The sequence below is a fragment of the Hemiscyllium ocellatum genome, chromosome 22, assembly GCF_020745735.1.
Source record: "Hemiscyllium ocellatum isolate sHemOce1 chromosome 22, sHemOce1.pat.X.cur, whole genome shotgun sequence".
Lineage (NCBI taxonomy): Eukaryota > Metazoa > Chordata > Chondrichthyes > Orectolobiformes > Hemiscylliidae > Hemiscyllium > Hemiscyllium ocellatum.
This window is the reverse complement of record NC_083422.1, coordinates 61115258-61128978: the sequence shown is the minus strand read 5'-3', so window position 1 is coordinate 61128978 and position 13721 is coordinate 61115258. Positions and strand designations below refer to the sequence as shown.

The window sequence follows — 13721 nt, the reverse complement described above, 5'->3', positions numbered from 1 at the left end:
GCAGGACAGATCAGATAAGAATGGCACACTCCTTGCCTAAAGGATACCAGCAAACCAAATAGGTTTTTAATGACAACTGACAGCTGGTTACAACTGCCACTTTTTTATTGAATTCATGATTGATACTAACGCTATGGTGGAATTTCAAAGTAGAAATCTCATTGTATCTATACAAGGAAGACTGCATCTAGAGTACTGTGAACAGTTGTAGTCTCCTTATTTAAGGAAAGATACAATTTCATTGAAGACAGTTCGTTGAAGATTCACTGGGATGATCCCTGGTATGAAGGGAGCAAATTATTGCAGATGCTTGAATCTGTACTGAAAACAAAATGTGCTGGAAATCACAGCAGGTCAGGCAGTCATCTAGCCTTGAAATATTAGTTTGCTTTCTCTCCATGGATGCTGCCTGACCGGCTGCTATCTCCAGCATTTTGCTTCCTGGTGTTGAGGGATTGTCTGACATCAACACAGAAAATTACATCACCAACCCAAGGAAAGTAAAAACACCAGTGCTTCACTGGAGGCTCACTGATGATGTTACCTAGCATGGTGTCGAAACAACTGAAAACGAACCTTCCAGCTCAGCGAGCAAACTTACATCCAGTATATATAGGATTGTAAAAAGTCTTGACAGGATAAACGTTGAGGGACGTTTTCCCTCATGGCAGAGTTTAAGAGAAGATGGTAGAGTAAGATTTAAAATTGAGGTGAGGAATTTCTTCATTCAAAGGGTTGAGTGTCTTTGGAATTCCTTGTCACAGAGTTTTAGGAGCAGTGTCATAGAGTAGAATCCAGAATCTCTACAATACAAAAAGAGGCCATTTACCTTATTAAGTCTGCACTGTCTCTAGGTGGCTATTTGGTGTTCGAGTATTTTGGTAGCTGGTTTTCTTCCAATTTGCGCTACATAATGTTTATGCCCGTCTTTACAAGGTATTTTGTACATAACATTGGTTCTGTTAGTTGTGGTTTCCCCATCAAAATAGACAATAGACAATAGGTGCAGGAGTAGGCCATTCTGCCCTTCGAGCCTGCACCACCATTCATGGCTGATCATCCTTAATCAATATCCTGTTCCTGCCTTATCTCCATAACCCTTGATTCCACAATCCTTGAGAGCTCTATCCAACTCTTTCTTAAATGAATCCAGAGACTGGGCGTCCACTGCCCTCTGGGGCAGAGCATTCCACACAGCCACCACTCCCTGGGTGAAGAAGTTTCTCCTCATCTCAGTCCTAAACTGTCTACCCTGTATTTTTAAGCTGTGTCCTCTGGTTCAGCACTCGCCCATCAGCGGAAACATGTTTCCTGCCTCCAGAGTGTCCAATCCTTTAATAATCTGATATGTCTCAATCAGATCCCCTCTCAGTCTTCTAAACTCAAGGGTATACAAGCCCAGTCGCTCCAGTCTTTCAGTGTAAGGTATCCGCCATTCCAGAAATTGACCTTGTGAACCTAAACTGCACTCCCTCAATAGCCAGAATTTCTTTCCTCAAATTTGGAGACCAGAACTGCACACAGTACTCCAGGTATGGTCTCACCAGGGCGCTGTATAGCTGCAGAAGAGCCTCTTTGCTTCTATACTCAATCCCTCTTGTTATGAAGGCCAGCATGCTATTAGCCTTCTTCACTACCTACTGTATCTGCATGCTTACCTTCATTGACTGGTGTACAAGAACACCCAGATCTCTCTGTACTGCCCCTTTACCTAAATTGATTCCATTTAGGTAGCAGTCTGCCTTCCTGTTCTTGCCACCAAAGTGGATAACCATACATTTATCCACATTAACCTGCATGTGCCATGCATCTGACCACTCACCTAACTTGTCCAGGTCACCCTGTAATCTCCTAACATCCTCATCACATTTCACCCTGCCACCCAGCTGAGTATCATCAGCAAATTTGCTAATGCGATTGCTAATGCCATCTTCTATATCATTAATATATATTGTAAAAAGCTGCGGTCCCAGCACTGATCCCTGCGATACCCCACTGGTCACTGCCTGCCATTCCGAAATGGAGCCGTTTATCACGACTCTTTGTTTCCTATCAGCCAACCAACTTTCAACCCAAGTTAGTACTTTGCCCCCAATACCATGCGCCCTAATTTTACTCACTAACCTTCTATGTGGGATTTTGTCAAAAGCTTTCTGAAAGTCCAGGTACACAACATCTATTGGATCTCCCTCATCCATCTTCAGAGTTACATCCTCAAAAAATTTCAGAAGATTAGTCAAGAATGATTTCCCCTTCATAAATCCATGCTGACTCTGACCTATCCTATTACTACTGTCCAGATGTGTCGTAATTTCATCCTTTATAATAGACTCCAGCATCTTTCTCACCACTGAGGTCAGACTAACTGGTCTATAATTTCCTGCTTTCTCTCTCCCACCTTTCTTAAAAAGTGGTACAACATTAGCCACCCTCCAATCCGCAGGAACCGATCCCGAATCTAACGAACTCTGGAAACTAATCACCAACGCATCCAAGATTTCTCGAGCCACCTCCTTCAGTATCCTGGGATGTAGACCATCAGGACCCAGGGACTTATCAACCTTCAGACCCAACAGTCTCTCCAACACCAATTCCTGGCAAATATAAATTCCCTTCAGTTCAGGTCGTTCAGCCACAGTTACCTCAGGGAGATTGCTTGGGTCTTCCCCAGTGAACACAGATCTGAAGTACCAATTCAAATCTTCTGCCATTTCTTTGTTCCCCGTAATATATTCCCCTGTTTCTGTCTTCAAGGGCCCAGTTGTAGTCTTAACTCTATATATATATATATACACACACACACACACACACACACACACATATACATACATACACACACACACCTACGTACCTCAACTCCCGCTCCCACTCCGTAAGGACATGCAGGTCCTTGGATTCCTCCATCGCCAGACCATAGCAACACACTGGCTGGAGGAAGAGCGCCTCATCTTCCGCCTAGGAACCCTCCAACCACAAGGGATGAACTCAGATTTCTCCAGTTTCCTCACTTCCCATTACCCACCTTGGCTGAGTCCCAACCCTCAAACTCAGCACCACCTTCCTAACCTGTAATCTTCTTCCTGATCTCTCCGGCCCCCTCCCCCCCCCCCACTCTGGCCTATCACCCTCACCTTAACCTCCTTCCACCTTCGCATTTCTAACACCCCTCCCCCAAGTCCCTCATCCCTACCTTTTATCTTAGCCTGCTTGGCACACTTTCCTCATTCCTGAAGAAGGGCTGATGCCCAAAACGTCGATTCTCCTGCTCCTTGGATGCTGCCTGACCTGCTGCGCTTTTCCAGCAGTACATTTTCAGCAAAAGCATAATCAACCATAACTTGCGTCCATACACACAGACAAAGGAGAACACGGACAACACATCTATCCTAGGATAAGCCAAACAAAGACATGCACGGGAATTCCTGGAGGCCTGGCGCTCAACCCAGAACCTCATTAACATGGAGAGTTAGACCCCATATACCAACTACCAAGAAACAAAACTGGAAAGGATGCCAACCATATAAGCAAACCAGGACACACACAAACAGCAGGAGCGACAGAACACCAATGCTTCATCGGAGGTGCACAGATGATATTATCTAGTATTGTGACGAAATATCAGCAAACAAACTTACCAGCTCAGAGAGCAAGTCAACAAGTTCAGGTACAAGTCTTCTCAGTAGTACAATCAATGGTTACAGGGAAAAGGCAGGGAGGTGGACATAAGGAATGTCAGATCAACCATAATTCTGTTCAATGACAGACCAAACTCAAGCGCCTGAATGGCCTACTCCTGTTCCTATTTCTTACTGTTTTAACGCATGTCCCCAGAACACTAGGCTGGGGGTTATGGATTGCTGGTACAGTGCTATCACCACTAACTCTCGTAGACATTATTCATCGTACGGAATGAAGGAATACGTTGAGAAGCATTTTGTACTTTAAACATACTGTCGCAACGCAAGTTAGTTATTCCTCCCCTCCCCCCACCCCCACAAAAACTATGGAGCCTCTTGGGGCAGCGTTCAGCTCCATAAATCCGACCTGAACTTTAAAAGTAAATTACTCTGGACAACCTTGTATGAATTTCACTAGCCACCTGCCAGAAGGCGACCTGACTGCCTCGACTATCCCCTGCCATTGATAAGTTAATAAATGGAGCTTAAGGCCCCACTGCCCATACAAATGACAAGGAAGATGGTCAGAAATCAAAGAGGTGGGAACGATGTTTGGCCTCTTGAAGCTGGGGCCTATCATTCCATAATTTTACAGTTGAATTCTAATTATACTTCTTCGTTCTCCTGCCATGCATTAATATCCACATGCAATCACTTTATGTTCATAAATGCCCTCAAAAGTTCAGATGTGAGTGAACATATGCTCTCTATTTAGCATTTACTGTGCTGTTTTCTTCCCGCGGGAAGAATAACCGGGTCCACACTCAATAGAAGCGAGTATTTTATCACCCGCGGGGCCCGGCCTTGTCTTCCCCCCAACCCCGCTGCCCCGAGCGGGGCCTGAGGAGGGAGCGGGGCCGCACGGGCCTTTACCTGTTTAATGTACATCTTCTACTGTCCCTCAGCGGCACCGAGGGCTCTCCTTCCCGCCGCCGCCCTCAGACCGTCGTTGTCGATTAATAATAATCACCTCCGCCGCCGCCGGGAGCCAGGACCCGGGAAAATAAAAAAATAAACAAAAACAACCCGAAAGCGGCAAAACTCCGACAAAATGGCGGCTCCCCCTCACCCTGCACCAAATCAGAGACTGAGGGGTGGTAAGAAAGAAAACTAGGGAAATACATGGGATAGCAGCAGTCTACAGATTGGGTCACCCACTAGTAATTATTATTGGTTTATAATAATTGTGTGTTTCTGATATATCCTTCTAATACTGAAACTGAAGAATGTTTCAATGCACTACACAATCTTTACCCTCCCCCTATTTGATGTTGGTATAGTCCAGGCGGGGTCAAAGGTTTGGCGCCAATGAAACATTCTGGCGCCTGGAGCTGGGCTTCCTATTAAAGGGACATGCCGCTCTGGCCCTTTAAACACCGCCGGCATTTCTTGTCGGCAGATATTTATTTTATAGTGAGCCTTAATGTTTGTTTTAATCAACCTGTTCAGAGACATTTTTTATATATATATATACACACACACAAAAATATCCTGGACCAGATATAGGGGCACTACCAGTGTACCAGAAGACCAGATATTTTCTAATCAATTTGTTTACATTATTATATACGTGCATATCTGCACTTGAACCTGGACCTCCTGGCTCAGAGGTAGGGACACTACGAGAGCCATCTAAGGTAAGGGCATAACAGTGCTGAAAATGTGTTGCTGGTCAAAGCACAGCAGGCCAGGCAGCATCTCAGGAGCAGGGAATTCGACGTTTCGAGCATAAGCCCTTCATCAGGAATGAGAGAGAGAGCCAAGCAGGCTAAGATAAAAGGTAGGGAGGAGGGACTAGGGGGAGGGGCGTTGGAGGTGGGATAGGTGGAAGGAGGTCAAGGTGAGGGTGATAGGCCAGAGTGGGGTGGGGGCGGAGAGGTCAGGAAGAGGATTGCAGGTTAGGAGGGCGGTGCTGAGTTGAGGGAACCGACTGAGACAAGGTGGGGGGAGGGGAAATGAGGAAACTGGAGAAATCTGAATTCATACCTTGTGGTTGGAGGGTTCCCAGGCGGAAGATGAGGCGCTCTTCCTCCAGCCGTCGTGTTGTTATGTTCTGCCGGTGGAGGAATCCAAGGACCTGCATGTCCTTGGTGGAGTGGGAGGGAGAGTTAAAGTGTTGAGCCACAGGGTGGTTGGGTTGGTTGGTCCGGGCGGCCCAGAGGTGTTCTCTGAAGCATTCCGCAAGTAAGCGGCCTGTCTCCCCAATATAGAGGAGGCCACATCGGGTGCAGCGGATGCAATAGATGATGTGTGTGGAGGTACAGGTGAACTTGTGGCGGATATGGAAGGATCCCTTGGGGCCTTGGAGGGAAGTGAGTGTGAAGGTGTGGGCGCAAGTTTTACATTTCCTGTGGTTGCAGGGGAAGGTGCCGGGGGTGGAGGTTGGGTTGGTGGGGGGTGTGGATCTGACGAGGGAGTCACGAAGGGAGTGGTCCTTGCGGAACGCTGATAGGGGAGGGGAGGGAAATATATCCTTGGTGGTGGGGTCCGTTTGGAGGTGGCGGAAATGACGGCGGATGATACGTTGTATGCGGAGGTTGGTGGGGTGGTAGGTGAGAACCAGTGGGGTTCTGTCTTGGTGGCAGTTGGAGGAGCGGGGCTCAAGGGCGGAGGAGCGGGAAGTGGAGGAGATGCAGTGGAGGGCATCGTCGATCACGTCTGGGGGGAATCTGCGGTCCTTGAAGAAGGAGGCCATCTGGGCTGTGCGGTGTTGGAACTGGTCCTCCTGGGAGCAGATGCGGCGGAGACGAAGGAATTGGGAATATGGGATGGAGTTTTTGCAGGGGGCAGGGTGGGAGGAGGTGTAGTCCTCTCCGCCCCCACCCCACTCCGGCCTATCACCCTCACCTTGACCTCCTTCCACCTATCCCACCTCCATCGCCCCTCCCTCAAGTCCCTCCTCCCTACCTTTTATCTTAGCCTGCTTGGCTACTCTCTCTCATTCCTGATGAAGGGCTTATGCTCGAAACGTCGAATTCCCTATTCCTGAGATGCTGCCTGGCCTGCTGTGCTTTGACCAGCAACACATTTTCAGCTGTGATCTCCAGCATCTGCAGACCTCATTTTTTACTCGAAGGGCATAACAGTGGCTCAGTGGTGCCTTACTGTGCCAGGGACCTGTGTTTGATTCCGTCCTTAGGCAACTGTGTGGAGTTTGGAGTAGAGTGGTGCTGGAAAAGCACAGCAGGTCAGGCAGCATCCGAGGAGCAGGAGAATCGACGTTTCGGGCAATATCCCTTCATCAGGAATACAGGCAGAGCACCTGTATGGAGAGATTACCTTACTGTGTGGAGTTTGCACATTCTCTCTATGTCTTTATGGGTTTCCTGCGGGAGCTCCGGTTTCCTCCTACAGTCCAAAGATGTGTAAATTAACTGGATTGGCCATGCTAAATTGCCCGTAGTGTTCAGGACTGTGTAGGTTAGATAGGGAAGGGATGGATTTGGGTGGGATATTCTTTAGAGGGTCATGTGGATTTTTAATGGGCTGAATGGCCTGCTTCCACCCTGTAGGGATTTTATGAAATAACTTGATGGTTGCAATGATTCAAGAACTTACAGATTTTTTTCCACAAATCTAGCTACAAATATCAAAAATCTTTCTTCCAGGTTTTAAGAACACTAGAAATACAGAAGTGTTATGGCACAGAAGGTGATGATTCGGCCCACCATGTCTGTACTGGCTCCCTAAGTCTTTCAACTTATTGCCACTCTGCTGCCTTTTCCTCGTAACCCTGCATATTGTTTCCATTTAAGTAATGATACAATACCATTGGAATGTAAAATAATATTGATAACTTTGAAATAGTTGAATGCCTGACTTGAAACTGCCTTCACCACACTCCAGGCAATTCATTCCAAAACCAATTCACTCACTGTGTGAATAGGTATTTTTTTCTCAGCACCTTGTATGTGCTTATTTACCAAAACACTTTATAAAACAGAGGCTGGATAAGCTCGAGTTGCTTTCTTCAGAACAGAGAAAGTTGAAGGGGGACCTGATAGAAATTAAGACTATGAAGGTCATGGATAGGGTGGATAGAAAACAACTGTCTTAGTCAAAGGCTCAATAACAGGGGGCATAATTCTAAAGTGAAGAGCAGAAGGTTTAGAGGGGTTTTAAGGAAAAAATGTTTCACCCATAGGATGACGCAAACCCGGCAGGCACTCTCTGGGCAGGTAATTGAGGTGTGAAACCTCACACTTTTATAAGGTACTTGGAAGAACACTTGAAATGCCACAACATTCAAGTCTATGGGCTAAATGCTAGAAAGTGGGATTAGTGTAGATTTAAAGTGGTTTTCTAGACTGGATGTTCTGAAGGGTCTCTTCTGTACTGTATGATTCTATGACTTTAAAACTGTGCCCTTTAGTTCTCAATCCTTTTATGAGCAGAACCAGTGTCTCTCTGAGCAAGCTTTGAGAAGATCTGTAGCTCAGGTTGAGGTTCTGGATGTAGGTTTATTCGCTGGGCTTGAAGATTCATTTTCAGAAGTTTCGTCACCATACGCAGTAACATCTTCAGTGAGCCTCTGGATAAAGTATGCTGATGATTCCTGCTTTCTATTTATATGTTTGGGTTTCTTTGGGTTGGTGATGTCATTTCCTATGGTGATGTCATGTCCTGTTCTTTTTCTCGGGGGTGGTAATGCAGTAATGTAATCGAACAAAAAGCTCTGCCAAACATCCAACCCAAACTTTGGGTCCGCTAAGTGGATTACACCTTTGTCATTACTAAACAAAACAAATTAGAGGAAACCTCAAGACCCATCAATAATACCCTTACTAGCATAAAATTCACTCAAGAGGAGGAAAACAATAACAATTTGCCATTCCTAGACGTCACAGTAGAGTGAACAGCTAATGAGAAACTTCAAACCAGTGTCCACAGGAAAACAACACATAAGGACCAAACATTGAGCTACGAAGCAATCGTCCCAAAATCCACAAACGAAGCTGCATCAGGACATTACTTCAATGAGCCAACACACACTACAGCACAGAGGAACTACGCAGAGCAAAGGAAAACCACCTATAAAAGAATGGGTACCCAATGAACACAGTCCGCAGATTTCTCAGCAACAAACCCAAACAAGCAGACAAAACATGTCCAGAAACCCTAGCCACTCTCCCCTACATCAAAGACATCTCGGAAATGATTGCCAGACTACTCAGACCCCTTGGCATCATGGTAGCCCGCAAACCCAACACATTAAAACAGCGGCTAATGAACTTGAAAGGCTCTATACAGACAAATAAAACTAATGTCATTTACAAAATATCGTACAAGGATTGTAACAAACACTACATTGGACAAACAGGCAGAAAACTAGCCACCAGGATACATGAACATCAACTAGCCACAAAACGACATGACCCTCTCTCATTAGTATCCTTACATACAGATGAGGAAGGACACCACTTCAACTGGGACAACACATTCATCCTAGGACAAGCCAAACAGAGACACGTACGAGAATTCCTAGAAGAATGGCATTCCAACCGGAACTCTATCAACAAACACATTGACTTGGAAACGATTTACCACTCCCTGAGAAAAAGAACAGGAAATGACATAACCACAGGAAATGACATCGCCAACTCAAAGAAACCCAAACATATAAATAGAAAGCAGGAATCAACAGCAATGCTTTGTCCAGAGGCTCACTGAAGATGTTACCTAATAGGATAACAAAACGTCTGAAAATGAACCTTCCAGCTCAGCGAGCAAACTTACATCCAGTTTCTCTCTGTCTACTCTCTCTAGCTTTTTCATGATTTTGAGAACTTCTAACAAATCTCCTGAAGAAGAATCATCACAGACACAAAACATTAACTCTGTTTTTCTCTCCATAGATGCTGCCAAACCAATAATATTGTCTGTTTATTAAGGGTTAATGACAATGGTTCCAGGGATAACACACTTCAGTTATGAAGAAAGATTGGGTAACTGATTTCCTTGCTAATTGGAGGCTTGATAGAAGGTTTAATTAGATGGGGCAATGGGCCAAGGAGTGACAAATTAAGTTTAATATAGATAAATGTGAGGTGTTGCATGTTGGAAAAGCAAATCAGGATAGGATATATACACTTAATGGTATGGCCCTCTGGAGTGTTGCCAAATAAAGAGACTTTGTGGTGTAGATTCAGTATTCTTTGAAGGTGGAGGTGCAGGTAGATAGCATAGTGAAGAAGGCATTTGGTAAGCTTGTCTTTATTGGTGACTGCTCTAAGTATGGAATTTGATGTTCATATTGCAGCTGTATAGGACAGTGGTTGGGCCACATGGAATATTGCATTCAGTTCTGGTCTCCCTGCTGGAGGAAGGATGCTGTGAAAGTTGAGAGGGTGCAGGAAAGATTTACAAGGATGTTGCCAGGGTTGGAGGGTTTGAGCTATAAGGGGACACTGAATACACTGGGACTGTTTTCCCTGGAGCATCATAGGCTGAGGGGTGACCTTATAAAGGTTCATAAAATCATGAGGGGCATGGATTGAGTAAATAGACAAGATCTTTTCTCTGATTATGGGGTGTCAAAAATTAGAGGGCATAGGATTAGGGTAAGAGGGGAATGATATAAAAGGGACCTAAGTGGCAACTTTTTCACACAGAGGGTGGTACGTGAATGGAATGAGCTGCCAGAGGAAGTGGTGGAGGCTGGTATGATTACAAAATTTAAAGGCATCTAGATTGGTATATGAATAGGAAGGGTTTAGAGGGATATGGGCCAAATGCTGGCAAATGGTACTAGATTAATATAGGATATCTGGTCAGCTTGGATGAGTTGGACCCAAAGGGTCTATTTCCATGCTGTACATCTCTATGACTCCATCAAGGTTGACCAGGACATCAGCAAGTGTATTTATAGTTTTCTTCAAATTAATGTCATGGGATCCTTTGTCAAATCGAGAGAGCACATGGGGCTGTGGTTTGACATCTCTTAGTGATGACACCTCCAACAATGGCACATTAAAATGTCAGTCCAAATTTTATTCTCCGTTCTCTGAAATGGAATTTGAAATCTCTACATTCTGACTCAGATGAGAGGGTTACCACTGAACTACATCTGCAGAACAGAACAAGAGACTGGATACGTCAGCCTTTAATGATTAAATACAATTAAGGTTGAGGTTTTAAAAAATTATAAGCTGTGAGAAGGAAGGAAAGTCTGGGAAACTTAAGGAGAATCAACCAATAGTATGAGGAGCCTTATAATGTAACGCGAGATGCAGAGAGGAACATGATTTTGCAGTGGTTTGGGATTTTAAGTAGGGCAAGTATCTCTTGCCCTGGAGGGAAGATGACAAGAGTAGTATTGTATGCAGAAAGATTAGGAATTTCGTGATAGATGATCATCTATCAGACAAGATGTTCTCATAGGAAACATACAAAGGAAACGTACAAAATTAACTTTCTGTGACTACACCTCCCTTCCTATTGGAAAACTGTCTTAACTCATTTCAGCACTTCCTGTAGCTGCATAGCCAACTTTTCATGCAGATTTCTTAAGTACAGAATCACTTACTCAGCGATATGTAATTTGAAGTTTAAATAACCTAAGCAGTTGGAGAGGAGTCCAAAACTTCATCAAGATGTGAGTTTTCAGGAGGGTTTTAAAGAATGAGAAATAGCTGAAGATTGAGGCAGAGCCATTTTGGAAGGCATGGTGTCTGAGCGGAACAGAGAGAGTAGAGATACTGGTGTCAGTGGAATGCCAATCCAGTGATTGGCAGGCAACTCCACCTCCCTGGTATATTCTAGGTCACAGGGATACAAGCCTTGACTTTGCAGCCTTACCTGATTAGGTAACGTTTTAACATGCATGCTTTGCCATGGATTCAACTTAGCAACGTGACTGCATTTCACATCCTGCATCAATTTAATGTGAGCAAGAGGATCTGGAATAGATTATTTGGTCAATCAGTCATGCCCTGCTATTCAACATCATTGTGGCTGATCCTCTATTTCAATTCTACCTTACCCATTATCATTTCAATTTACCAAATATTGAATATTCACATCTCGACAGGGTTGAGAATTTGAAGGTCCACCAGAGCCCTGACTGAAGAAATCTCTCCTTATCTCTGTCCGAAATGGCCAATCCATTGTTTTGAGATTGGTGCTGCAATCCAGGTTCCCATGTCAGGAAATATTTTCTTAATGACCACCTTATCAAGCCACTTAAACATGTAAAATCTTTCAATTAATTCACCACTCATTCTAAACTCATAAGAATTAGGAGCAGGAGTAGACCATTCAGCCATTCGAGTCCTGTTCACTCTTCATAACCCTTCAACCCTCACTAATTGAAACTCTATCTCCTTCTTAAATTTATTCAATGTCCCAGCATCCACTGTACTTAGAGATAGTGTTTTTGACGGATTCACAACCCTTTGAGAGACAGTATGGGCCTTGTCAGACAATCCCCTCATCCCAGCAACCAGTCTAGTGGACCTTTGTTGCACTCCCTTGGACAAATATGTCCTTCCATAGGGAAGGAGACCAAAACTGGATTGAGTGGTTCAGGTGTGGCCTCACAGCTGGCCACACCTAACTAATTAAATCTTCTTCACTGCTATGCTTCAATTGTTTTTTTAAAGAAAAGCTGATTCATCATTTGTTATTCTAACGCCTGCAGGTCAACTTGCTGTGATTCATATGCAAACATTTCCCAGACTCTTGTTCTACTCTGCCTTTTAAGTTTTTTCCTGCCAAAGAGGATAACTTCAGACTTTGTCACATTGTATTTCATCTGCTTTGTTCTTGCCCAAGTGCTCGCCCAGTTTAAATTCCTCTGCAGCTTTTTCAATTCTTCGTCAATATCCTTTTTCTGTATAAAGTTCTATCATCAGCAAACTTGGATTCATTACATTCAAATTTGACGTTTCGAGCTTAAGCATCGAATTTCCTGCTCCTTGGATGCTGCCTGACCTGCTGCGCTTTTCTAGCAACACATTTTCAGCTCTATCTCCAGCATCTGCAGTCCTCACTTTCTCCTCCTTCATTACATTCAAACCCATCAACCGAGTCATGAATAGAGATTGTGAATAGCTGAAGATTGTCAGACCATAATGCTTAGAGCAGAACCAGGCCATTCAGCCCATCAAGTCTGCTTCACATTTCAATGAGATCGTGGTTAATCTGATAATTCTAAACCCCACATTTCTGCCATAACCTTGATTCCCTTTAGATTAGATTCCCTACAGTATGGAAACAGGCCATGGTGCCACCTCGTGCTCCCGCGAGGAGGTTGAGCAATTCATCAACTTCACCAACACATTCTACCCTGACCTTAAATTTACTTGGACCATCTCTGACACCTCCCTCCCCTTCCTGGACCTCTCCATCTCCATTAATAACGACCGACTTGACACTGACATTTTTTACAAACCCACTGACTCCCACAGCTGCCTGGATTACACCTCTTCCCACCCTACCTCCTGCAAAAATGCCATCCCGTATTCCCAATTCCTCCGCCTCCGCTGTATCTGCTCCCAAGAGGATCAGTTCCACCACAGAACACACCGGATGGCCTCCTTCTTTAGAGACTGCAATTTCCCTTCCCACGTAGTTAAAGATGCCCTCCAACGCATCTCATCCACATCCCGCACCTTCGCCCTCAGACCCCACCCCTCCAACTGTAGCAAGGACAGAAAGCCCCTGGTGCTCACCTTCCACCCTACCAACCTTCACATAAACCAAATCATCTGCCGACATTTTCACCACCTCCAAAAAGACCCCATCACCAGGGATATATTTTCCTCCCCACCCATTTCTACCTTCTGCAAAGACCATTCCCTCCGTGACTACCTGGTCAGGTCCATGACCCCCTACTACCAACCCTCCCATCCTGGCACCATCCCCTGCCACTGCAGGAACTGCAAAACCTGTGCCCACACCACCTCCCTCACCTCCATCCAAGGCCCTAAAGGAGACTTCCACATCCATCAAAGTCTTACCTGCACATCCACTAATATCATTTATTGTATCCGTTGCTCCCAATGCAGTCTCCTCTACATTGGGGAGACTGGACACCTCCTAACA

The 13721-nt window shown here is 44.9% G+C and overlaps 1 protein-coding gene across 1 annotated transcript in view; it reads right to left on the bottom strand.

The window, feature by feature from the left end:
- The window catches only part of smc3 (structural maintenance of chromosomes 3), a 114116-nt gene extending 109376 nt beyond the window's left edge, over positions 1–4740 (bottom strand). The window contains exon 1 of the mRNA XM_060842278.1: positions 4551–4740. Within this exon, the coding sequence (XP_060698261.1) occupies positions 4551–4565 (15 nt within the window). The 5' untranslated portion in view covers positions 4566–4740. The remainder of the gene's footprint in view (positions 1–4550) is intronic.
- Positions 4741–13721: the final 8981 nt, after the last annotated feature.